This window comes from Chiroxiphia lanceolata, chromosome 8 (assembly GCF_009829145.1).
Source record: "Chiroxiphia lanceolata isolate bChiLan1 chromosome 8, bChiLan1.pri, whole genome shotgun sequence".
NCBI classification, from domain to species: domain Eukaryota; kingdom Metazoa; phylum Chordata; class Aves; order Passeriformes; family Pipridae; genus Chiroxiphia; species Chiroxiphia lanceolata.
This window is the reverse complement of record NC_045644.1, coordinates 26,317,134-26,344,026: the sequence shown is the minus strand read 5'-3', so window position 1 is coordinate 26,344,026 and position 26,893 is coordinate 26,317,134. Positions and strand designations below refer to the sequence as shown.

Sequence of the window (26,893 nt, the reverse complement as noted above, 5' to 3'; positions counted from 1 at the left end):
TTTTGTTGTTTTTTTTTTTTTCCAAAAACTTGCAGAGAAACAGTTTTGTTCTATGCCCACCATCCAAGTTATTATTTATATATGAGAAAGGGAGGTTGACCCAATAAGCCTCTACAAGACAGTTAAAAACTAAAGTAAACTTAATAACATTATTTCCCAGAGCAAATTTGCATAATTTATTTCAGGTAAACAGTTGCTGTGTGTTTGCATTAACCTCACGTGTGTGTCTGGCCTGGCACGTCTGAGCATTGGGCCATCCCTCATGCTCCTGCTCCAGGATGGGGGGAGGGCTTTGTGTTCTGGCACGTGGATATGCAGAGAGAAGAAAATTCATATAGAAGGAAAGACATTAAGAACATTTTAGCCAAGTAAATTTTCAGATCAGACAAAAGAAGCACAAGATGCTTATTTATTGCACCATTCTCTGATTATTTATTTTTTAGGTTCTGCAATACAACCAGACTAAAGTACTACCTCCCTAGAGTATCCTGCATGCTTTTGATAAGTTCACTTGCATAACTGTCACTCATCTCAGCTAGAAGGCTTTGGTAATATTTACAGTGTAACTATAAACAGGGAGGCTTTCCTGATATTAATTAAGGAAATACAATGCTGCGTTATGCTTCTTCTCTTTCAGGCCATTATAACACAAGAGGAGAACTCAGTCTAAGAACTGAGCCAATAACAGTAATTAAAATTAGCCAAAAAATGAAAGGCAAAGTGCTCAGAACTGTAGTTCACGACGACAAAATTACACACATCCTCTACTCACAGGAACTAAGCAGCAATAGACTGGTAACCCGCTGCTTTTGGGTGGATCTTAGGCAGAAAGAGTGATCCTGAGAGATGTGATCCTTCCGAACCATCCTCTGCAGGGATGGGTGGTGTGGCAGCAGTTTGCAGGGCTGGCTCACACCGAGCCCTGCAGGGAGATCTGCGGCACACGCTTCATCCTCCAGAGCACCACGGCTGCGGGGGGCAGGAGCATGAGGAGACTCATGGTCAGCACTGCGGCGAGGATCACCAGCAGGATTTGCCACGGGGCCAGGATTGTTTCCACCGTTATTTCCTCCATTTCAAGAGTCTGAGGCTGTAAAGAGGGACACTACATTATTTTCTTCCAAATGGGACTTATGATCTGTGTATGTGTGTTTGCTTCAGCCAGCCTGGGCTCTCGCCCTCCTGGCGGGTTTTCCTTCTGGCCTTGGGAACAACTCCCTTTCCTTGGCTGCTGATCCGGGATGGCTCTTTCCTTTTCCTTTTCCTTTTTCCTTTCCTTTTCCTTTTTTTCCTTTTCCTTTCCTTTCCTTTCCTTTTCCTTTTCCTTTTCCTTTTCCTTTTCCTTTCCTTTTCCTTTCCTTTTCCTTTTTTTCCTTTCCTTTCCCTTTCCCTTCTTTCCTTTCCCCTTCCCTTTCCCTTTCCTTTTCCCTTCCTTTTTTTCCCTTTTCCTTTTCCCCTTTTCCCTTTCTTTTCCTTTTCCTTTTCCTTTCCCTTCCTTTTCCTTTCCTTTCCTTTCCTTCAACTGATTCTACAATCTTTGATATTTTAGTAGGTCACCAATTCCACTAAATTATGCTAATTAAGTATGCTAAATAAAGCCAGGTATTTACTATTGAAATTCCAGTATCTTCTACGAACAGGGCTTATAGCTCTCATATTATCTGCATATGAGAGCTGCTCAGTGAGATACAAAGATGAACTCCCAGGTGCTTTAGCACAACTGGAGCTGCAGAACACTTCTTGTTTTGCAGAGGTGTGAACATTCTTCTCCCAGGCACATAATTATTTTAATGGAAAAGCAAGTCAAGAGGCATAAACCAGCAACAGTGATGACTTGTTCTGCTTCATTTTCCACGCAGTCACTGATTTAAATATTTAGCCTTCAAGTGGGGGAAAGCAAGTGCTACTGTGTACTTGTTCTCTAACTTAACTGCCAACTTCCTATTAATAGTTAGAGATAATTACACATGATTTGTTTCTGAAGAGGGAGGTCATTGCTGCTGCAATGTCCATAGTATGCCTTGTAATCACGTGCACCTGCAGAAAGGTGAATTTCTCTGCAACTTCTTGTGTTACAAGCAGAGGTAGGAAATGGTAGGAACATGAAAAGTTTTGAAATGTGGATGTCTGGCACAATCATGGACTTGAAATGAGATGATCAATAGATAACTATACTGCAAGTTAAAAGCATCACTTAAAACTCCTTCCTATAAGAGCCAGAAATCAAATTAATGAGTTTGATACCTAAGAGAAAAGGCTGCATTTCAACTATATAAAACCTTAGAAAGATCTAATGATGCTGCTTTGATCTCTAGAGGGCTAAACCTTTCAAACCAAGAGTGTATGAAAATTCTCAGAATCACTAAATATTAAAAGAAATTTCATTGAAATTGTTTGTTATAAATATCTCCCTCTACAAATAACACTTTAATTCAGTGCTAATTTTAAGTAGTTCAGTATTCATTTATACAGGATTTCAGCCTTTATAAAGCAATCTGTAGTTTAGTCTAATTAAGTAAAATCTGCATATATTTAGCTTCCTGTGAGTAAAGTCACAGCAGGACAAAAATCTAGCTTAAACTTAAAAAAATATGAAATTTGGGTGAAGAAATGAAATATGTGAAACCTGGGAGAAGATTTTGAAAAAGAAAGTTATGATGAAGACAGGGAATATTAATAAGGTAAAAGTAGTATAGCACACTGTTGGGATTATGTTGATCATGCCTTTAGTTTCACCTCACTTCCAAAGGAAGCAGGTGATTACAATAAAAGTTAAAATGCAAGAGAATTTTCTCAGCTGTTATTTAAAGGAATCATCAATCACAATTTCTGGACACAAAGGTTTTGACTTTTGTATTTTGTCTAATGTCAGATAACACATTCTGACATATGTCTATTATTTTTCTGATTATTGAATGTGTAGCAGAGATGAGTTACCTACATCTGAATCAAACAGATATTTCCTGTTCTGAAATATTTAGACTTTAAACACGTTTGAATAACTTATGCACACTGAACGTCTGCTAAGTTTAAAAGGAGAAAAAATGATTGCCCTATGCAATTTACTTGCAGACATAATTCTAACAATTTAGCAAACTATTTGATATTAGTGAACTTAAAATAAATTATATGAATAGCAACTCTATATTTTCTTCTTCATATCTTCCCTGCTGACAACCTTTTAACCAAATGAGAAATAATTTAACTATCCCTTTATTTTTGCAGGAAGGCCACGAAGCAGTTGAATTTGTTGAACTTTTTCACCTTTCTCAACATGACTACCTGAAATAAGTTCTGGCTTTCTCTAAAACTTGTGTGGCCCTGTAGGTATTCAGATCTTTTCTGTCTACTCTTACCTTCTCAGTGTCTTCAAGGTGTCTTGCACAAAAAATCGTGTTGCTTCTTTTGGGTGTCCATCCTCCACTCTCAGGCAGCAAGAGCGTGTTAGAGGTGTTCGATCTGCAGAACGAACAAGAGAGGGTGAGGGCAGCGTCCCCTCACCTGTGTGAGGCTCAGGTGAGCACAGCAGTGTACACAGGTACTTGTTTGTTCAGTGGTGCTTGTGTTGCCTCCCACTTGGTGTTCTTAAAGTGGCACAATCGTTTCCAAACAACTGATGAAGCCGGCCTGCCTTGACTGCATTTGCTCGGAATCAGCAAAACAATAGCTGGCTGTTCCCACATGCATAAGCTGCTTTAGGAGACAGTCACTTGTAGTGTAAATTGATGGCCTATTTTTTGCCAGGAAACCACTTGGGCTTTCCGTGTAAATAATTTTATTTACTCAGAAGTGAGTAATCTGATTAACTCATATTCTGACTGATTATTATTATTATTATTATTATTATTATGAATAGCACATGCAGCTTCAGAGATGAAGGTCACTGCAAATTCAAGGGGTTCATACACCCATGTCTCTATGCACGTTCTACAACCTACTTTGCTACTTACAAGCTTAACTTTATTTACATATCTGAAAAATCACAGCTATGCTCAGGCTGCCGCAGTATCTATTGTACAGAGCAAAGAGCACGTAGAAACATTTTCAGAGGCTTTGCTAAGCCAGCTCTGGCCCTGGTCCATGCTGTTGTGGAGATGGCATTACACAGTCCCTGAGAACTGGCCCTCCTGCCTGAGCACAGTACTGCATCTGGCAAGGGCCTGTTGACAAGGGAAGGTGTGAAGGACAAACTGCAGTCTGGGTCTTTCTACAAATCAGAGGATGCTATACTTCCCTCTCATTCAGATTTAGGAAATAAATTCAGTGCCCAAATCTTGAACCAATCTGTTTTTCAGGCCAAGACTGCTGTTTCCAGTCCTGCCTGCTGTCAGCAGGGTTGCTGGAGGTGACCGTGTCAGGCAAGATGACAAATATTTGCTTTGAGGTTTTTTATGTCCTCACCTAGAACCACAAGTAGCTACAGTGTCTGAACAGGCTTAGCATCTGTAGCTGTGCAGTAACACACAAAGTCCTTTACCCTCTTCCCTGGGAGTCCATGGGGGAAATGGCCAAAGATGGAATGGTGATGGAACATTTCTTCTGTGGCACATATTTATTAGACTAACACTGAAGGCAGCCCCTTTTTCAGACACTTGCAACTATATCTAATTTTGAGATAACTCTGTAACTCTCTGGAGATAAGAAGGATAAAATAAAAAAACTTACCTTGGCTTTAAATGTTTGGTGGTGGGGGGTGTGTGTCCAAATTCATTCCCAGGATGATGTTAATCATTGTAAACTTCCTAAGCTTTACTGGAATATGAGTGGAAAACTACTATACGAGGCGATGCCCACGATCCTGTTTCCTTGTGCTCATGGCAGAGCTGGTTTCACAACAGGAGTCACGCAAGGCTGAGGAAGTGGACAGGTGAGCTGGTGGGTGCAGGCAGGTACTGGTGAGCTGTAAAACATTTGTGAGTGAGAATAGAGTTAGAAAGTGACACAGTGCCTGTGGACTCCCAAATCCTCAATTCCCCTCTATGTACCTTTCAGCTGGATTAATACAGCAGCCTACCTAGACCTCAGATGATATGGGGTTCAGCAGTTTATATTTTGGCTATGTTGTCCAGAAACAAGGCATTAGTTAAAGTCTTGCAGATCTCCTTACATAAACACATGCATGGATAAACTGAGGACTTTGCTCACACAAGTTTTATCTTTGCATATGTTGAGATAACTTTACAGCTCTTGGAAACATGGTCCTATTTAGTATGCATTGTGATGAAGGATTTGAATACTGCTGGAGTGAATAATTAAGTAACCTGTGGAGGTAGACCACCTGCAGGCACCAAACTGTTCACGCAGAAAGGTGGCTTGGTTTGAAGTTAGCCCTGTTGCATTAATCATCCTGAGTGAATACCTGTAAGATAAATTGCTTAGCTTGCACAGAATAACAGCAAGAATGATTTGCAGGCCCTGACATCAAACACAGGGCTGAATTGTGGGCAGGAAGAGCCATGCCTTGTCACAGAGCAGGTGGTGAGACCTTGTGCCCAAAAAATTCAGTAACTGAATTTAAGCCAGTGCAGGAATGTGTGCATGGCAAGTTGCTGCTCTGGAATTACAGCTATGAGGCTCAAGCAACCCTTTTGTTGGCCCCTGGGCTCACACCAGCTGTGAGCATGCCTTCCCTCCCCAGTTACCTTCATACTTTGACTGTTCTGTCCCCCTGTCACACAGAGGGCAATGTTTCCTTGCTCAGCTGTCCATGACCAAGCTGGAACTATCACAGTGCGAGTGAGTGTGACTGATGGCCAGGCACTGGATTTATGTGTATGGAGGTATGCCCAGACACTCAACCAGCCTTTGTGCCATGTCATGGAGCTTATGCAGAGCCTTTAGCCTGAGCTGGAAAGTGCAGGCTCTGAGCAGCTTCTGCAAGGAGTGTGGAGTGGCTGCTTCAGCAGGGTAAGTATCCATCACACTTAGCCCTTCTGGGGATCTCAGTGAGGGTCTGACAAACAGCACTGTGGTGCCCAAAATTAGTTGTCCCTGAATCTTGGTATAATCTAGCTTAAAAAATTGGCTTTGTCATGGCTCTACTGATCTAAACCACACGGTAACTCCTGTTAGCTCCTGTGTGTTTTCTTCCACACACATCCCATGTGGCATGGAACCTTGGGTTCACTCCTTTGAGTCAGAAAGGGATTAGGAGTTGCTGAAGGGGCTCAGGACGGGTGGCTTCTGGCCACCATTTTTGAGGTATATGACGGTTAAAGACCTGCTGACTCCAAAGTTTCCCATGGGAAATGTAAGGTGGGTGAGTCCCCTGTGTGCTCATGGCTCTGTGTCACCCTCTCAGCAGTGCTCATGTCTTCCTTCAAGGACCTGTTGTGGGTGAGAGTGGCCAAGGAAACACAGGCTGAGCAACAACAGTGTAGCAGGAGTGTCTGTACAGGTAGTTTTGGTAAGGGAAAATTATGGAAAGGGATCAAAATACACACAACTTTGAGGCTCATGGGTCAAGGGGTGCTGGAAGATCTTTTGGCTGCAAGTCACTTTAGGTATGTGCCCAAGAAATCTACTTTTTGGTCTTGTAATAAATTAGCAGTCTAACAGCAGTAGAAACCCATAGGGAGTAGTATTAAGAGACTCAGTGGGCAATGAATAACAAAACAGGCAAAACGGCCACTAGTTTTGTTATAAACAATTTCCTCCTTATAGCTGGCATTTGTTTAAAAGATAAATCAGGCTGGGAAAGAGTGAATTTTATTTTTTCATGCTGCATTGTCTGAGTTCACTAGCTACAAATGAAGAGACAACCAAGAGAGAAGCATATTCCAGAAAGCCTGCCAGAGAGCAGCAAGGGAAGCACTAAAACTGGCAGACAATAAGGCGATTCTGGTTGCACCTTTTGTCATTCCAAGTGCCATCAGTGTACATCTCCACACATCCCTCCTCCCCTTTGCCAGAAGGTTCCTTTAAATGCCAGTTAGTATAGCTCAGCTCTGTACCATCCAGAAACTGGAATTTGCCTGGAATTAGAGATTCCTTTACCCCTAGGTAGGCGTAGGTATTAAAAGTTTTCACAAAGTACTGAATGGCATCATTCTCGCCCGGGTTCCTCGGAGCAGCAATAGACCCTCCAGCTTCTTTGCATTTTTGCAGTGCAGTACTGAAATCAGCCTTTTTCCCATTGGTAGTAAATATTTTTCCTCCAGATTCTGTTATCGTCTTTTCCAAGCGGAGGACTGCAAGATGACGTGAAAGCTGTTAAACTTTTGTGCATTGTTTTGTGGTCACTTCACTGCCAATTTTAACTCCTGCTATTTTCCTCATAACTTTAGATTAAACTCAGGAAAAGACAAAGGAAAGGTGAACTTGAAATCAAAGCTGAAAAAAAGGAAGGAAAAAATTTAACCCCAAAAGCCAGAAGAAATCTGAAAATGAAAAGGGGAAAAGGGAAGAAGCACATAAATACACAGGCAGTGAAACAGGAGAAGCACAAAACAGGTTGGAGAAGAGGGAAGGAAGTGAGGAATTCTACATTTGGAAGAAGTATATGACTTTTCTTGAGACTCTCCCTAAGACTCTGAGGTGGTTTGCAGTATACAGATGTCCTTGACATTTGGTGTTATATGCTTGAGTGAGTAGGATCTTAGATGTGATCTAATTGTGATTGTTTTGGTATGTTTTCAGTGTTCAGTTTATTTTCTGTTGGGAGCATGAGGTGCCCATGGAGCAGTTCAGCATAGGCAGGGGTTTTAATCTGGTTCATTTCTGACTTGCTTGCACTCCTACTTCAGAACTATTACCCAGGCATCTCCCACTAACTATGAAAATCTAATCCCCCGTCCCCCCATTTGAGAGTTATCATGCATTATATAAACAGGATATAATAGAATGCAACAAAACTGGAGAAAATACTGCCTTTTTCTTAAGAAGACATTTTTGCTCATCTTGTCTATCCCCACTAATCCAGATACAGGAGAAAGTAAAGGCAGATAAAATACCTCCTTCCAGTCTGGAAATCCGACGTTCCAATTGCTGATTAATGTCTCCCATTTCATCATCAGCCACCGGTATGAAAGCTATGAACAAAAGCAGCTATTATGCTTTGTGTTACAGTTTGAGTCTTGGCTTTCAAGATAAAGCACAGGTTAATCATGGAAAATGAATGTGAACTTTTAAAATGTTTGACACAGTTTAGTTGACTTCTGTGTTTTAAACAGGGGATATCTTTGTACATTGATCTTTGTAAGGATAGGGGATACGTTCCTGGAAATTACCTGTTTATGGAAAACTGGAATTGGTAAACTGAGTTAGTCTTCCCTCTAAGTGATTGAGCCATTCCACTCAAAACACTGGCATCTGTGCCATAGGTTTAGCTGATTTTTAACTGTGTCTAGGGACTGAATCCTGAGAATTCTTTAAGCTGTTCAAGCACTTTTCTTGCAGCTCCCTAAGCACTCTGCAGCAAGTTCCTTCCGCTATGGAAAATTATAACCTTTTCTTTGTGGATTGAACCACTGCATCATTAAATAGGAGAGATTTAGGCATCTTACTTCATACAAAGAATTAATAAAGATCTGATTATTTTCTCTGAAGTAGAACCCCCATCAGATTCTGCAAGGTAGCACTGAGTTTACCAAGCATAAAAATGGAACACAGCAGATAAAAATAGAGATGGTAACTTTATGTACCTGGTATAAATCCTTCATCTCTTCCATCTTCAGTCAAATGCTTGAAAATATATGAAAGAAATCCTGCAGGTTTACCTTGGGCACATAATGGGAGCAGGAAAAACGCTACTCCTAAGATTTTGTGGAACAGTGTGGAGATAGCATCATTTAAAGCCAAAGGTAAAACAGACTGGTTGTCTCTCCAGTGTAGAGTCCTGTATTAAAAAAAAAAAAAAAAAAGGGGAAAATGTTTCAGAATTTTGCTGTCTGGGTGTGAAGTTTTCTGTATGTTAAGATTTGCTTACAGTGACGTGAATGCCATTAATGTAGTTACAAAATTAGCTTATTTCAAATCATTAAAGTATTTTTCCAAAAGACAGTCTGCTACTCTACAAAAGTCCACAGAGTAAACCACAAAACATCCCTTTCAGAGCTCTTCTTTGTACAACAGATATCATTATGCCATTTTGCCCCATGGAAAAAGCTATAGTTTCAATTTTAATTTTACAGGAGAGCAACAGACACATGGTTGCTTTAGCAAGAGAAAGTTGTTTTAGGACAAACTGGGTCAAGCTGTCTTTATCAATTGGTTTAAGAACAAAACAATTTTTAAAGTTCATTCTTCCATTGCAGCATCCATTTTTAACATATCTTCACAGCGAGTGACATGGTCTATAAAAATAGGTGAAAGTGATAATAAAAATGTTGAGACATAAATCAGAAATGGAAAATTTTGTAATAGTTTAATAGATTCAATGAAATTTAAGCAAAAACTTATTAAAAGATGTTCAACTTACCTAGCAGCTCCAATATGAATTAAGAAAGGCTTATTAAATGGTCTAATTTATAGGGCATGTAACTTGAGATTCATCTTCTTACTTACAGGAAATACAAAGAACATGACATCTGATACGAATTTGCATATGATTTTCTTCAAGAGGCAAACATACTTAAAATGTGAGGAAAATACTTGAAGGTACTTTTTTAATTTGTAGAAACACTTTCACACGTTATAAAACACCAAACCTAGAGCAGAACAAAGCAATTTCTCAATACATATTTGAAATACCTTATGTTTCCACAGAATGGCTGTGTAAATGTTAAATTGGAAATGTCACTGAAGATAAGCCAAAACAAATTCACCTGGAATAAAATATGAATCATCATTCTCAGTAGAGACCAAGGCCTTACCAGTGATAATGACCGAAGCAGAATCTCAGAACTGTAGCAGCAAAGGCAAAAATCAATGGTACGTTTGCAGAGTGCATAGAGGAGACAGCTACAGAAGCACATATTTAATATCTTACAGAATACTCCAGGGGAAGTTTACAGATCGTAAATAACAGTTTTCTCCAACAGAACAATGACCTTTCAGTGAAGGAAAAAGCTGCTCTACACCAGTCCTGTGAGTACAGAGGCCTCGAGATGAGGAACATCACTGGTGCCTTGCCAAGAATTTTAGAGTTATTCCCAGCTGAGAGTTGGTTCTATTTAATGGGGAATTTCAGGAAAGTTGTTTGAGGCTGTGCTCCAGTTCAAACAAGTAAGATGTGGTTGCATCATCCTTGTGGTGTCAGGCCAGCATCCTGATGTTGCAGCAAGGCTTACAGCCAAGACAGTTGAGGAATAAAGTGCTTTGAGACTAGAGGGGGAACAGCAGTCCATACTGGTCTGAGGTGCTACTGGATCACCTCCACAGGCACTCTGCTCTGTGCCCTGCACATTCATACTTACTTCAACAACAGATGTAGAGTCCTTTGTCCTTGGTGGCATGCCCACAGATGCCTGACTAGTTCCTGCAGCATTGTTTATTGAGTGCCCTAGAAAAGGCACCAGTCCTGTGAAAATAAATAAGCAGTACCCAGTTGTACGTATCTTAACAGAAGAGGGCTGTTTTAAATTTGCATGAGTAACCTTTGTTTAAAGTTTCTTGTTAAATTTCAAGTTTCTTAGCTATTGAGTGCTTGATGTAATGCTTTTAATAACCTTCTGGCAGAGGTTTTCTAATTGTTTTTTTGGAAAAAAAACCCACCAAAGCCAAAGAGAGAACATGAGACAAGCCATTACCTGGGTTCTAAATGAGCCCTAGAAAAGGTCACTGGCAGAACCTCAGCCTTTGCATCTATGGTGAGAACAACTTTAGAATTTCAACTGCACCTGGAAGAAACCACAGGTTAGGTAAATGTGAGAAGAGGATGAGGTTTGGCCTGCATTAGTGGGTTTCCCATGCTGACTCATGGCCTGGGAAACCTGGAGGGAGACAGAACTTTTCTTGTGATAGACTCCTGAGAAAAACTGCTGTAGTTTTGACAAATTATGAACTCTCCTTCTCTGGATTTTCATCAGTATATTAATAAGATGGAGCAAGCTAAAATAGTTATTTAAATACCTGTATTTCTACTATGCTTGTTTATTTCCTAATAGAATATTTTATATAACCATCATAACTTGTAAACTATTTTCTGATCTTGCTCTGAGCCACATATCACAGAAGCCCAGGAAGATTCAAGGACACAGATCTGACAAAGAACAAAAAGTTTGAGTAGAGAAGCAACTTTTCTTCCGTGTTTCCACATCTGTCTTAAAGGGTTTTATGATTTCAGTGCTAGTGAAGCAAACGAAGGATATTCCGGGAGTAGGTTGTGTTGCACAATGTAGGCAGGTTAAGTGCAAAACACTAAGGACAAACGTTGTCCTTAGCAAACATTGGTCAATGCTGCTTTCTTAGCTCGTTCGAGAAATACAGACACTGGAGTTGAATTTCAGTTGATGAAAGTGGCTGTGTTCCTTCCAGTAAATCTGTTTTTAGCCTTTCCTTTGTATACTTAGCTTCCTAAAAGTTAGTTCTTTTCCTCCGTAGTGTTAGTCACACCTCAGATAACTTTAAAAATTCTTTCCTTATTTTCTGTTGTATTTACATGCCCCCAACCCCATCCATATTTTCTGTTACGTTCATATTTGTGCTGTTCTGCTGTTGTTTCCACCCTGTCTTGTCCCGTGTTTTCTGCATTTCATTTTCTTTTCCAAATCAGCACCAGCCCCCAGCAGCTCCCTTCTGTCTGGAAATATCAGGAAGAGCACAGAGCATGTAAGACCTGGTGTCTCCCCTTCTCAGACAGCTGAGGCTAATTTTGCTAAGCATTAAAAACAGGAAGTAAATAATTCAGCAAGATATGGACACCTGGGATGGCAAACTTCAACATGGGTTTTTTGTTGTTTTTTGTTGTTTTTAAAATTGTAAGCAGCATTTTAGAGCAGAATGTCCTCATTTTACCTGGAGACACTGTGATCAGTGCACATAAATGCTGTTGTCATCTTGCTCCATTGACTTAAGTTATGTATGAAAGATCCAAGTGGTCACTAGATGTCTCTGATACGTCACTCAGTGCAGCTCAGCTGAAAAACACAGAAAGAAATCAAGTTTTGTCTTTATAGCAAATAGAAAGCAAGACAATATCTCATCTCTTCAATAGCTGTTGATGGTAAAATAGCATTCTACTGGGAAGGAAACCAAAACCTCATGGTTTGAACCAGATGAAACTATTCCATATATTTTGTTGTTGTCCTCCTTTATCTACAGAAGGATAAATTCCTCAAGTCTTTACTATCATAATTACCACTGCCACAGGCCTCAAGGGTTAAAGTTCTCTTGCCTTCCAGTACTGTTCACCTCCTGAGCAAAAGGGCAGAGATGAGTGAAAGTTTCATTCCAGGTTTCACCTGGATTATCACCCTTGAGCCAAATTCTGCCAAACCCTAGTTTCCTAACAGGCACTTCAAATAAAATCCAAGTCCCCTTATCATTTTTTAAGGTGCTACTATAATTTCCAGGTACCCTGTATCTGTTGTGCTTTAAAATCAGGTATGTTTGTATAACTGGAGGTTAATATGATTTTATAACAATGTGTTTCAATTCTGGTAATCACTTATCACTTGCAATCAGATACTCTGAGGTCCAGGCAAATATGTCTCTTGTACCATTACACAATACTCCTAAGAACATTGTTTTCCTCTGGTTCATAGGCATGGTAATAAGGCCATTAGTCTTTCTGCCACTTCTCAGAGTGGTTTCAAAATCAGCTAACAAATTTCCCGGTGGCAAATATTTCTTCTCCTGCTTGCACTTATTGTTCTTCTGAAGAAAAGCTGCAATAAATGGAAAACACAGATGAAACTTACCCTTTCTTGTGGTTGGGGTACTACTAGGATATTGCAGCAAGCACTGGTGTTTTTCCGCCATATAAGTTCTTTTTTTTCCGGAAAAGAACAGAACAGTAGTGCAATTATTCTTTAAACTTGGCCTAAAAAAAAAACTGCAAGAGGCACAGCCCACAATTTATCCAAGATAAGGTAGCTCTGCCAGCCTGTGTCACAATCCTGTCAGTTATGTTCACATAAGGCTGAATATGAACTCAATTTTCTCAAGAACCATGGGCTTGCTTGTTTTTGAGGGTTTTTTAAATCAAATTTCTAAAAAAATCAGGAAGTCACAGAAAAACTTTCATTTGCTGTAATTGAAGGTTAATTTCTTAACATGTGGTAGGGATTGATAGGAGCTGGTGTGAGCTTTTTAAGTGCTCCAAATTGCTAATAGTATTCCTAAGCTAAAACACTAAATAAATTATACCATTATAAAAGAAGATATAACTGGATCAGAGAGAATTCTCTCTGAAATAAATATCCATAATTTTTGGCCATGGCCTCACTGTTAAATATACTGTAATAACAATTGTATTCAATTTATCTTATGTGAGACACAATCCATTTGCTTCAAAAGGGGCTGAATTTTTGCCATCGTTTTTCTTATACTAAGATCTTAATTCTTAAAATTGACCTCTATAGCCAATGAGTACCTTATTTTCTGATTTAAACATCTTACTTTTACACTACATTTGTGTAGCAAATTATTATAAACTAAGAGAAAAAGACTAACCCCGATTTTTCCTGGTCTGGTCATTATAATCAGGGATTATTGTTGCTCTTTGCACTTCTAAAAACAGATTTTATCAAAATTATATACTACCTTAACAGAACACAGAAACATTTATTCTGTTTCTTCTTGTGCCCAATCTCTCCATCCATTAAAAAAAATCCATTAATATGTAAATGGAAGATTAGATCTTTCACAAAAAATAACCAAACTGGTGTTTTAAACAGCATTTTGGGTATAAAAATTGATGGGTTACACAAACACAAAAAAACCACTATAGCTAGAGAAAAAATAACCATTTCAGGATAAGGATACGGACGGCCAAGATGTGGCAAAAATAGCAAGACATAATGCTAGCATCTTCTAATTCTACGAGTTCTACCTACATGAGGATTTAATGCCATGTATGAAACCCATGAGATATGAACACTTCCAGGCTTGTCTGTAGAATATGCTTTTATTAGGGAATTTTGTTTCTTCCATATATGGTGGTTGACACTGGACTTTTTTTTTTTTTTCTCTGAAGTTCATGAGAGTTAGGAGATGAAAGTCCATGCAAAAGAACGTGGACATAATTTTTTATGAAGAAGGCAGGGAACTGGCAGAAGTCCCTTTGATATCTTCAGTTTTATGTATAAGGTGTAGTCAACTTTGGGCACAGAACAAGGAGGTGCTTCAGAGTGGTAGAAGGGGAAGGCCAGAGCACAGCAGGAAGAGCTGAGGACAATGTTATATGGGGATATTTTATGAAAATAACTGAGCTGTTTCATTTAATTACCCAAAATGCTACAGATAAAGTGTAAACCATACAGGGAAAACTGCTCCCTAGCAGTTCATAAGTAAACACCACATCTGAGGTGTTTTTATTTTTTAGCAGCATATATGTTCTTGATTTGGGTTTTTTCCTTTTCTCAGTAATGGCTAAAACGGAAAGAAATTGGAATCTCAGAGCTAGCCTAGATGCTTTTCTTATTGATGTAATAAATACTAGCTTTTGACTGAAAAAACCAACTTTTTTTTCTTAACTGGATAAAAAACCCCAAGTGTTTTGAAGTCTAAATCTGTTCAGATATAGATGATATATTGTGTTAGGCCATTTTTAAGATTTTACACATTAAGGATTTTAACAAGAGATTTCTATAGTCAGCTTGAAAACACCAATGTGGTAGAAATAAGTATTCATTAAGCAAAGGAATAGAATACTCCACAAATAGTTGGAGATCTATGTACATGAATATGCTTATTTGGTTCTGATAGCAAAAGACCGTGTTGGTAGTGGGTTTTTTTTCCTTGGGTGGGGGCCCCTTTCTCTAACATGATGCCTTTTTATGACAGTAATCACCTTGCTTTAACAAAGAATCTGCATGAGTAAAGACTCAAAAATTGCTAGCGACATTTACTTACTTAAATACTAATATTTAAAATTTAAGTGGTAGTTGTAAGTAGACCTTTCGCTCTTTCCAGAAGCTTGAATGCAGCTGGTCAGAGCTAAGCCCAGGAAAATTAAAAGGTATTAATTTAGCCTTACTTTTTCTCAGTGTAACCTGAGAGTCAGAATTTTCATCATGGCATAATCTGTTCCCTTTCCATTTGAAACTTTTGGCTAAAATGGTGTCATGGTCATAAGTCTCAAAGCAAGCTACTTTGTAAGGCAGTTCACACTTTGAAATCTATCTAACATGGTACTGGGTGTACTTTTTCAGCTTCCTTGGGGCTCCCTGCATAGAAGCCAAGTGTGGGGAAAGAGCAGGATATGCAGTGTTTATAAATGTATTTTTAACTCTACCCTTTCCTTTTTTTTCCCTTCAGGTGATATGAAAATGATGATGGGTTGGCCCAGGACCCCTCATGGCAAGGTAAGTATGTGAGATATTGCTACTCGTGGTACTGTACTGAGCTGCCCCTGCTCACCAGCTACCCAAGCTGATCAAGCAGTGAAAACATTTTGTAAAGACAAATATTTGTAAAAGATAGTTTTCTGAGGGACTGTGCTGCTTTAGCACAAAATACAACCTTTAGCATTTTATACACGTATCTTTGTCTACTTGGACCTAATGCAATATTTAGCTTAGTGTTTTATAGAGAGTAGCTTCTGAAACTAAGATAATTAATTGTAACTTGCACTGTTAACATTTTCATAAAGCATAAATTAAATGTGGATGCTGAATGAGCCAGTGTGTTCTTAAATTCGACACAAGCTCTATAATTCAAAGTGAGGTACAAAACCTGAGACCATAATTGCTCCAGTGAAGTCAACTCTGGGCATCACTTTTAAGGTAGAAACTATTAAGTACTTGGAAACTCTTCCACTATGAAGCTATGGGCAATTTTAACTTCAGATTTTTCCAATATCCCAGGTCAGACCTTGCAATTTTCCTCTAATCTCACAAGGCACAGTCTGCCATGAAAAGAATTCTGAGGTATTCCCAACCATCCAAAGAGAGAAACACATCAGATTAAGGACATTTTAATTATGTTAATCACCTACCACATTTAGCATTTTCTTAAGGATAAAAAATTACCTAATATGATTCATTTTAGATTTTAAGATACAGAAAATTTGCAGAAATTTTATAAACCTAAGATACAGCGTATTTCATTATCTCCACACTCTGAAGTGGCTGAAAGGCCATTCTTTAAAATTCACAGATTGTGAGACGATACACGTTGCACTTTTTGTCATTCCAGCTCCCATCCTTGTACATCTCTACACATTTTTCCTTCCCTTTGCCATTAGGCTCATATTGGTGCCACTTGCTGTAACTCAGGGGCATGCCAGTTTATATGTAAACTGGCCTGAAGCCTCACACTCTTTAATGCCCAAGTAAGCATATTGCTTATACTGGTTCACAATATCCATAATAGCTTTATTCTCCTCCTCATTCATGGGAGTTGCAAGAGTTCCTCCAGCCTCTTCACAGGATCGTAGTGCAGATGCAAAATTGGCTTTCTTTCCATTGGTAGCAAACACTTTCTCTCCGACTTCTCTTATTTTCCCATTCAAAGCAAGTGCTGAAACATAAAAAGAAAAAACCTACTTAGCTTTTTAAATTTTTTCCTATGGAAGAAAAAGCAAAAAAAAAAAAGAGAAAACAAGATGAAGAGAAAATTAAAAGTGGTAAGAGGAAGAGTAAGGCAAAAATGAGAGTAAAGGGCTAAGAGAAAAAAAGATCTTAAATTTTACCCATTCACTAGTGACCATCTGTCTTTGTCTCCAAGACAAGGATGCCCCACTCACATTTGCTACATACTCTATGAGCCCCATTATATTGAGTGTGCTTTCTAAAGAGGATCAGTTTACTTGAAATTTGAGCAAGTGAAATAGAGAAGTGATAATTTTTTGTGAATTCTTTCTCAATAAGAAACAATTTACCACCCTCAACAATCTGGTTGCTGATAGATAAAAATATGGAGTACAAAACTGAGGAGTTCCCAGGAATCTGTGTGGAAAGTGCAACGTCGGTTGGAATATTTTTTTCAAATAAATCAAATTTTAATAAGTGTGCGTTACTGTTGCTAAAATAAATCTGCTACTCCAGGGAAACAGGGTCTTGATTTCCCAAGCTTTGGATGAGAAAATGGAGTTTTGGGACTCAGTACCATTTTCAAATGAAATTTCCTTCCTACAAGTCATGAGTCTATAATTAACTTTGCCTATTGTGCTTAGAACTGTTTGTGAGCTGAAAAAATAACAAGGGGAAGAATTACCAGCTTCAAGTTGGAAAAGTCGGTGTTCCAAATTTACTGAAAGATTGTGGCATCCAGTGTCCAGAGAACCTGGTAGACCTATACAGATAAAAATAAAAGTTGTACAATCAAGCAAAACTAGGCTCTGCTGATAGGAACAATTCCCTTGATAAAACTAATACCTTTCCAGAACTAACTAGCATGTAATAGTATTTTTTTTACATCATCAGGTGTAAAATAAATATTTTCCCAGTAATTTTTCATGTTGTTGTTAATATATATTAAAGCAAACTAACAAAAACCTCCAACCCTCTAAAATTGTACTAAAATGCTACTAATGCACAGAAGCAACTAAATTTTTCTAGGTTGAAGAAATTTTTTTGTTATAACTGTGAAACTGGCTCTGCAAAAAAGAGTTTGTTTCATTCTACTAAATGGTGGTGAAAAAGCACAAGGGAGTTTTTGGGGAGGGAACAGTTCCTGTGACACCATACCATTTTCTTTTAATGTGCAGGGTGGATGCTTTGTGTTTTTATGGTGAGATCTTATTTTAATGAAGGCATAAACACTAGTAGAGGAAAGTTTCTGCATAGATACTGTGAAATTGAGTCCATCCAGCAGTGCTTGCTAAAGGTGTACTTTAGCAGTACTGTAAAGCACTGTAAAGGTAGATTCCTTTTTCATACCCATTTCCATGGGTAACAAAGGTCCTACATGTAGAATAAAATCATTAATGTGCTTCCATGATCATGTTCCAATTATTCACAACTGAAACAAATAGCAACATAGAACCACAAAATATTGCTGCATCTCCAAGTTGCAATTTTGCAACAGTTACTGCACTTTACAATTCATTAAAAAAAAAAAATTTGACCTAATAAAGAGAGTTTACAGATAATATTGATAGTGTTTTAGCCTTGTCAACAGACTTGGAGAACGCATTTCTACGTAGAAGGAAAATTACACAGTGCAAAGTGTGTTCCTTATAAGTCTACTTTTGCACATACCATCTTTGAACACTAGGGAAATATGCCAGAATCCTTTTAATTACACTTTTGAATATTGGATAACATTGCCATTGTACTTAAAAAAAAAAAAGAAAAAAAAGATAACTTCTGTGAAAGAAGCAATTCCCTTAGGAAAGTCAATGGGAAAAGTACTGTAAAGACATATTTATAATATTTATATCAAAGTAATTATCACCTGTTCACTTCCTCTCTTCTCCTAGATGAGAGAGGAGGGCTGTCTTTTGAGAGAAAAAAAATTAAACTGCCTGTTTCCTCCATTCAGTTTTCCTTCCTCTGTTTAACACAGCTGCTTCCTTGAGAGCACGTGTCCTTCTGTGTCATGCTGCCTTCATGACAAGGATCCAGTGCAAAAAAGGGAAGTTTACTTACCCAGTACACGTGGTAGTCCTTTCAGACCATCTTTTCCAGGGATATCAGGTAGCCCAGAAATTTCTGGAAATTTACTCAATGCGTGGCAAGTCACTATCAAAGCAGCTACAGCTGTGAGTACGTAGGATGAGTAAGAAAACATGATTGCTCAGGCCAGCTGTAAGGAAACCCACACATTTGTCAGGCAGTGATTTTGTAAGAAATTGTTGGCATTGGCTTATAATTGAAAATTCTGGAAATTTACATTATTTCCTTGTTTAAATACAGTCTATACTTTAGGTATAAGAGATTTCCCAGATTTATTTTCTACCATTGTGTAGCTTATACACAAAACTCTTTTTAGTCTGATTCAGCTTGATGCGCTCATTACAGAATGATAGCCACACATTTGGAAGCAGTGAAGATAAATTATCCCTTTTGCTATCACTGACTATTTGTTGGATTAATCCTCGAGAAATGATGGGCTTGGATGTAACTGATCACACTTAAGCCATTAGTTGGCTGTTAAGGACTATAATCACTCAATGATTTTATGATACCAACCTGAAAGGCACAATCTGTTACAGTGGTTATTGCAATGTTTTGGAGCTAGTTAGCAATCTCTTTAACCACAGTACTCTTTAAGCACATTTGTTTGACATAAACAGACTGATAGTGTTTTACACATGGGCAAAATTTTATAGCTCAATTGACATTCCTATCTTGTTTTGAACAAAATTCCACAAGCTTGAAAATGTCAGAGTTATTCTTGTGGAAAATGCATTTTTGCTGGTTGGCAATAGGCCTATTCATCTTATTTTATCCTTTCAGATATAACATTAATCAGGGTTCTAATCCTAGTGCTGAGATATCATGACTAAAAAGCACTCAAATTATATCATCATAGGTTTACAACATAGCGAGTGGGTATTCTGTGCAGTTACAAAACCTGAATTGAAAGACTGTAAGTTACTGTGGCATGGAGATACCCAGTTATTGACATCATTCAGTCAAAATAATAAGAGGTGTAAAGCAAGGTTCAAGAGACCAGAATTGATATCCATTTCTAATAGGTGATCCTGTTGGGTTGATTCTCATACAAAATATGTAGCTTAATATCCATGCTTCACTTTTCTATTGGCATGAATTAGAGAGGATCCTGTACTACTCTCTCTCAAAAACTTCCATCCTTAAAGAGAAAATCAGAATTGACAATCATAATATGTTCTAAATCCAGCACCACTCAAAATTGAAAATAAAACTTTAGTTGGCTTGAATGCTGCAAGATTTTAAAATCTGGGTTCATCAGTAATAACAAGATATTTGTTTCAAAGTATATATGCCAAGCAGAATCAAGATATCAGTTTATTACCATTTGTTAATTGGGCTGAACTTTTTGAAAAGAGAAGTATTGTTTATATCTTCCAGATTGATTCTGTCATAGAAGAGTTTTGAGATTATTCTTAATGTGCATCAACACTAACTTGTTTTTCTAGGGGAATGTCTTATCAAAGTCAATTCAGTAGGTCATACCCTTCAACATAAGAATATTCAATTATGTCATAAATTTGTAGCATATAGTATCTGTTTAATTAATAGCAGTATCTATTCCTCATGATCAAGAATTTCCACTTTAACGAGTGGGAACACACGAGCAGTATTAAAAGTGCTGTTGAGTTTTGTCTGTTGAATCTGAAGTGTCTTGAGCTGTTTACCCTTTGCTATACTGAAGGCTAGCAGACACCTCTGAAAATGCTGGCCAATGACTTAGAGAGAGCAGATTATTAAACCTACCTTAGGTGGCTAGGAATACTTACATCCCTGAGATAAGCAAATGCAATTACAACATGTACCCTTTGCCTGATGATCATCATTCAGGGAATTACATTTGAATGGACTACTGCATCCAGCTCATAATTGGATTATGATGCAAAGTCAAAGTCTTGATCAATTATAAAGCAAAATGGAAAAAAACCCAGCTCTTCAGTTTTAATCCACTTTTAATGACCCTCATCAGTCATTACTATCTAGTGGCCTTCAGGCGTGTCCTCATCTACTAAAATTGCTAGTATAAGCAAAGTAAAAAATGACTAATAAAGGAAAATTTCATTTTAAAATGTAAGTATGACCACAGAAATAAAAAGAAATGGGTTTGCCTTCTAGCTGAAATTCCTTGTGATTTATGAAGAGGAAATCTGACTTACCCTTCTGCTTCAAAGTGAAATGAAAGTGCAGTTCACACAAGTCCCCTTTATATGGTGTCATGTTTGTTGAATGACACTGCTGAGGTGGAGACTCAACACTGAGGGCACAAATGTGTTTTTTTAGTTTCACTCACACATTTGTGATGCAAGTACTGAGATCAGTTTTAAGGTTTGAGCAATTTCTTATTCTTTTATAACAATAAAAAGCCAAAGTTGTAGAAAATACAATCTAGAACTAACAGATAACTCCAGATTTGTAGACACAAACAAAATGTATAAAAACGTGAAGTAACTTTCCGTGATTCCAGGTCATATTGTAAAAACTGTTTCTTGTTTTACAAAAGCAAAAATGTCATATGACTACCAGTGGTTTTTGTGAAAGGAAAGGTACTCCTGTGAATTAAGGAAGCGTGATACCTCCCAGATAGTCTGTCCTGGAAGTCAGAATTCTAAACTTTGCTTCCCATCTCTGTGCATGATGTACTTGCCTTACCTTAATATAATTTTCTAGCTGTGTGTTATGTTCAGTGTTTCCATGAGCTTGTGGTCTCTCTTGCATGTAGAGTACCATTGATCCTTTCTTGGCCAGAGACGGATCTTGGAAAAACCTGTATATGTGCACAAAATTCTCAAATGGGCAACATTTTCAAGAAAAAAGAAACCAGAGTTTTTGTTCCTCTGGTTTCCCAGGAATAAATATTGTGATCTTGTGAGTAACTTCCTTCTGGTTCTGATGTCTTCTATTGTAGGATGTTTGATCTTAGATGAAGTTTGTTTCATAAACCTCAGCAAGCCAACACATCAGTGACTCACCTGTAAGACAGAAACCTCTGCTTTACAGCTTTTCTCTGTTTTGTCAGTTTATACTGTGGTCTGTTAAGGATAGGATGTTCTCTACTTATCATTTGTATTTTACTAGAACTATTAAAGTTTCATCATGATCCCTAACTATAGTGTCTTTCTACCCAGCAGTACTGACAGCTGCAAGCTAAAACCTTTAGGCTCCGTGTTCAGCAATTAAAAAGATGTTTAATATCAACTAGCTGACCTAGCTAAGAGAATATTCTGAAGGACGAGATATGTGAGGGATCCCCCTCAGAAGTAGCTTAGTTACTTAAATCCCCTTCCATTCACAGGTGTAAACCTCACCTTGCAGTTAAAAGGACATTACTCAGCATGGTTTGTCCTCCCTCTCAAAAAAAACCCCACAAATAGCAAACTGAGGACAAACTGAGTCTCCTTTTAACAAATTATCAATTTATTCACAAACTTCTGTCATAAACAATCTATCTTTGAGTCCTTCCTCTACCTGCTATGCAGCAAAGCTTTGAATGCAGGTTAGTCATTGTACAAACCTCTCACCCCATCAGTGGAAACTATTTCCCTCTGTAGTCCAGAAAAGGTAGATGAAAAGAACTGGTATGAGCGTATAAGACATGGATTAGACAGTACCCAACACATAAAATACTTTTTTTTATTTTTCTTCTGAATCCCATTGCAGCTGGGAATAGCATGGACACCAGGCAACTCAGCACCATTGAGACACAGGTAATCTGTTTCTGAAGGGTAGCAGACCTCTGGGGTACTTAGGAAATTTCTTTAGTTGCAGGATAAGATGAAACTTAATGGATCCAGATTTTGAGAAGTAATATTTTAAATTACTAGGTGTCCAAGTTCTTGCCCAAGTTCTAACTTGCCAGAAAACAGTCTCATACAGATCTAGTTTCTAGGCAGCTCTGCAACAGTTGTAAGGGTTAATTTTTCTGCTGTATCACTGTACCTATATATCCTTCCATGTAGATACATGCAACTTTAATACATGAACATGATATAATCTCTGCAGATTTGTATTGTTTTCTTCCACCTAACACAGTTCATAGTTATAAAAAATTGAATAAAGAACCGAAAACATTAAACAGGGAAATCAGTTAAGCCCTACCAGTTATTATCTCTGTCCATTCAGGATAGCGTGGCAGGAGCAAAACATGGCTTATAATGTAGGAAAAGCTTATAAATTATTATCTCTTACCAAAACTTTCAAGGAAACATACATTTGATAACAGTTGTTCTCCCATGAGTCACACTGTACTTACACAATGGATGCTGATAAGAAATCTAAACCATAATCCAACGTGAGAGATTACTCAGCCATTTCCTTAGTTATGTGGCAGAGAATGAGGGAAAACAAATATACTAAAATAAGGAAGAAAGAAAGTAAATATTTTTTTCTGCAACCTAGCATCCCTGTAGAATAGCTACGAGGTATTCTGAAATTTGCAGGTAAACCTGCCTGGTAATGGCTGAAGGTCTTTAGCTGGGAAACACACACAAAATCCAGTCAGGGAACTTTAGCAGCTTCAGGGGGCCTCAGGTACTGCATACCTCTTTCTATCATTAAGAAGAACAATAAAAGTTCTAAATATGCTGTTTTGTTAATGCCAGTGAATTAAACCCAAACCCTGCAATGGCCTTCTCAACCATCAGAAAAGGAGAACTTGGGGAAAAAAGGAATCTGATTTTCAAAGATGGCATGTACCCAGAAAGACTGCTTCTTTATATAACAGCTGTGGATGCTACCCTCAAAAACTAACCACCAAGGGGGGGGGGGGGGTAAAAACCAGAACTAATGTTTTATAGCCTTCACACCTCTCATTTTCAGAATGCAAGGTAAACTCTTCATTTTGGTCACATCGTCTTGAAGTGAGCTGATTACTAACTGATTATGATAACTTATCATATCCTAAATAGCATGAAGTTTATGCCACACTCAAAGCACAGTGTTGTACAGCCTTGCTTGTTTATTTTAGCAATTTGTCAGACATTAATCTCAAATGTGTCACTCTGCTGCAAGTTCCTGATACCGGCTCTCTGAGCCTGTCCTTGGCACAACATCTGTGTGGCAAGCAGGTGTGGTCAATTCTCCACATTTACCTTGTTCAAAACAACAGTCATTTTTAATATTTGTCTAGTATTTCCACTGTAATCTATTTGCTGTGCTGCTACAGAGCTTTAAATCATACAGAGGTTAAGTGCCTAGTTAGTTTTAAGAATTCTCATTGGCATCAGCTTAAGACCTCATGAGAAATATAGAGCACTAAACATATGTCACCTCTTAAATCATGAAACAATCCAATGGCTGAAGTCCTACCTCCTCTCCACGTGCAGTTTAACTTTACTGAGACAATATGGGAAGGTAAACAGTCCCCCCCTTTGGAAAATAATTTGTATGCTAATTTACAGTGCACTGATGCAGGAATGGGATGAAAAAAATGCAGAGAATATGGTACCTTACTACACTGCTAATACTGAAAGACAAGAAATTCTGCTGTAGGTAAGTCTTAAAATTTGTATTAGTGCTGTGTGTACCCTAGACTTGTGCCACTTTAATCTGAGGATAAGAATCTCACAGGAAGAATGCGATTGCTGATGAGACACATTTATATTTATGAAAAAATATGGCATCAGTGACATGCTGTCAGCTTAATAGCACACTTATTTTGGGCAATGGATCCCAGGGCAGAGATTCTGATGGAGGAAATAAGGAATGCTGATATAGATCATGAGGTTCCCAAAAAGAGGATAATGGAGATAGGGAACAGAGCTTGGAATAGTGGATTTTAAAGAGCTGGCTCCACTAGACTGTACTGAATAGCCCTCTCATAGCATTGCTATTGCAAAATACAGAAAGTATAAACTTAAGACAAAAAAAATAAAAAAAAAGTCTTTAAGCAATTTATTCAATTTATTTCAATTTATTTTCCATTCCAGGAAAAGCAATTCAAACTATGCTATCAAGAAAAGAGATGACCAGGTTTTCAGAGTTTTTTTTAAAAAACAGTGATTATCTCCAGCCAAAGAACTTACAACTTAAACCTACGTTAACAGAAGAACTGCTTGTCCTTTGCTTTTAGATTATATCAGATTCCTTCTTTATCATATGATTAAAGCAATTGATTTAAACTACACATTCAGAGTCAGCAAAGTACGGGACATCAGCAAAGCAGCCTCTCGAGTTATATGAAGATGGTAGGCAAGTTGCTAGAAAAGTCATTTGGACTGAACCATTATTTCTAAGCCTTGAAAAAAGAAAGAGAAAAAATCAACCAGAGCACACAAGCAAAGGCATCAAGCAGCTCCTGCTTTGACAATAATATAGCAGATTTTTAGACACTGGCTTCTTCTTTCAGACAGGACAAGTCCTCTCCCCTTCTGCCTCCCCATATTCTTTATCCAGGTTTAGTAAAAATTTAGCCATACTGTAACCAGCTTCTGTCTCATCCTTTTATAAACAAACAGAAACTCACAAATAATCTCATTCTAACTTCACAACCTAATAATGATTTTCAAGTCTGTTTCTTAACTGTTTCACAGGTAAAGTTTAGAGAGATGGTATTCCTATAATCATTGAGGAATCACATTTTTATTTCCAAAGCATCAATTTATTCTTGTATCCTGTAGGTCATATTATCAACTCTATAATTCCTCCTTGCATCTTCCACACCATGTAAGTAGCCCTCTATGGGAATACTACATAACAGTATGGAAGAACCCTAATCTTTATTCAACAACAAAACAAAATTACTCACTGAAATATCAATTAGGAGTGTCATGATGGAGCAAATATTGCCTTTTTTACTAGGAACAGTGGAAAGAGTCCTGCACTTCCAGAGATGGAAGTGTCCTGCCACGCTGTGTTCCCCCAGAGGTGAACTGGACCACATCCCTCCTATCAAAAGTGGTAATAGGAAGCAATTTATGCTTGAACAGCCACTGGCCAACATTGCCTTGGAAACATATGCTTGCAATTCATATCTTGCCCTTATAAATAGCCACCTGGTCCCTGTTATCAATTTAAAATAATCTAGCCTCCAGATAGAAAAAAAAAAATATCCTGCCAAGCTCTTATTATGTTGTTATTGCCGGGAAATGGCCTGTATAATGTCTCACTGATAAGTGTTAGAACATATATATCCAAAAGCTTTGTCAATATTTTATTTGCCATTGAAATTCAAAGTCCTTGGGAGAGACTTCTTGCTGAAAACACATGGCAGAAAACACAGAGTTGCAAATGAAAATAATAAACTCATCAAGCTGCTCTTATGGTCTGATGATCACAGTGAAATAAAGCTGCTTTGCATCTTACTGAAGGGACACCAACTGGTCATGAATTCCCAGGAAACAGCACTTGTCATGGTTGTTATTGCTGTTATGAGCTGAAAATTAAGACAACAGGTATTATAGAATTCAATTTTGCACAGAATTTTTCAGGAGACTGAACACAAAATTCTGTATGTTTTAGCTGACTGTGTTGTTTGAAGCATACAGAGCTGAAAATACTGAATTGCTTCTGTTGTAATGGTTCATTTTTAGATTCTAATCAGTGTAAAAGCATAGAGGAACACTTTACAGATCTCTGGTAGCAGACAGCTAGTAAGGTACTTCGTTATTTCATTTTCCATGAAAAGTAGAGATCCTGAGCATCTGAGGGGTTTGTGGAGCCCAGCCCTGCATCCATCCAGCTCCTGCAATTCCATGTGGTGGTTTTGTGCTTCACCTCCAGAGGAGCAGATCTCGGTTCCCAGGGCTGGAGGATCAGGCAGCAGCAGCAAGTGGTGCTTCAGGGCCCCAGCCCTTGCCAGGCTGAGCAGCTGCACTGTGCTCTGCCTTTCAGCAACAGCATCACACAGCAAAGACTTCTGCCTGTAAAACCCTGGCAGCTCCAAACTAGCCATGCTGAGCATTACTAGGGGGATAGCTGGAGTGCTGAGATGCCAGAGAAAGGCCATAGACTGAAGTGCCCAAGAAAGAAGGTTATCTCCTTACCTTTTATTGATACACCTGAGCTGACTTGAAACTATATAAGGCACAGATATTGCAGAGACTTTGGTGCAGAAATGTTCTTGGAAGATTCCCGTAAGGGAAAATGAGAAAAGCTCTACTTAAACCCCCTGGAAGTTCATCTAGCAGATAAAAAACAAGGACCAGATGAAGACTCAGAGAAATAGAAAAAAAGCAAATGGGAAAGAACAGAGTTCTACAACCTCAGATTCTCTCTAGAGAGATGGGGACATCTTG

General features: G+C 38.2%; 2 protein-coding genes and 3 long non-coding RNA genes across 6 annotated transcripts; 1 reads left to right on the top strand and 4 right to left on the bottom strand.

Annotated features, from left to right (window-relative positions):
- Nucleotides 1–408: 408 nt before the first annotated feature.
- On the bottom strand, nucleotides 409–3,573 carry LOC116790582. The gene is made up of 2 exons (XR_004358409.1): nucleotides 3,357–3,573; nucleotides 409–1,090 (listed from the first exon to the last, which is right to left on the bottom strand). It is a non-coding gene; the product is annotated as an uncharacterized LOC116790582 (long non-coding RNA).
- A 3,059-nt stretch (nucleotides 3,574–6,632) lies between these two features.
- LOC116790258 (pulmonary surfactant-associated protein A-like) lies at nucleotides 6,633–8,841 on the bottom strand (the record flags this gene model as incomplete). The annotated part of the gene is made up of 3 exons (XM_032695047.1): nucleotides 6,633–7,190; nucleotides 7,953–8,030; nucleotides 8,643–8,841. Coding segments are annotated over 3 exons (654 nt in total), but the record flags the coding sequence as incomplete, so codon positions are not given.
- Nucleotides 8,842–9,651: 810 nt separating this feature from the next.
- On the bottom strand, nucleotides 9,652–10,776 carry LOC116790587. The gene is made up of 3 exons (XR_004358416.1): nucleotides 10,689–10,776; nucleotides 10,356–10,459; nucleotides 9,652–9,764 (listed from the first exon to the last, which is right to left on the bottom strand). It is a non-coding gene; the product is annotated as an uncharacterized LOC116790587 (long non-coding RNA).
- Nucleotides 10,777–16,002: 5,226 nt separating this feature from the next.
- On the bottom strand, nucleotides 16,003–26,893 carry SFTPD (surfactant protein D). Its single transcript, XM_032695683.1, is given in 7 exon segments — nucleotides 16,003–16,333; nucleotides 16,336–16,563; nucleotides 17,260–17,337; nucleotides 18,636–18,792; nucleotides 21,312–21,631; nucleotides 25,962–26,031; nucleotides 26,642–26,893. Coding segments are annotated over 4 exon segments (594 nt in total). The 5' UTR covers nucleotides 18,778–18,792; nucleotides 21,312–21,631; nucleotides 25,962–26,031; nucleotides 26,642–26,893; the 3' UTR covers nucleotides 16,003–16,187.
- LOC116790586 lies at nucleotides 16,749–24,646 on the top strand. 2 transcript variants are annotated; one of them, XR_004358415.1, is made up of 3 exons: nucleotides 16,749–21,527; nucleotides 22,320–22,366; nucleotides 24,059–24,646. It is a non-coding gene; the product is annotated as an uncharacterized LOC116790586 (long non-coding RNA). The 2 variants fall into 2 exon arrangements; XR_004358414.1 differs by having other exon boundaries at nucleotides 22,320–24,646.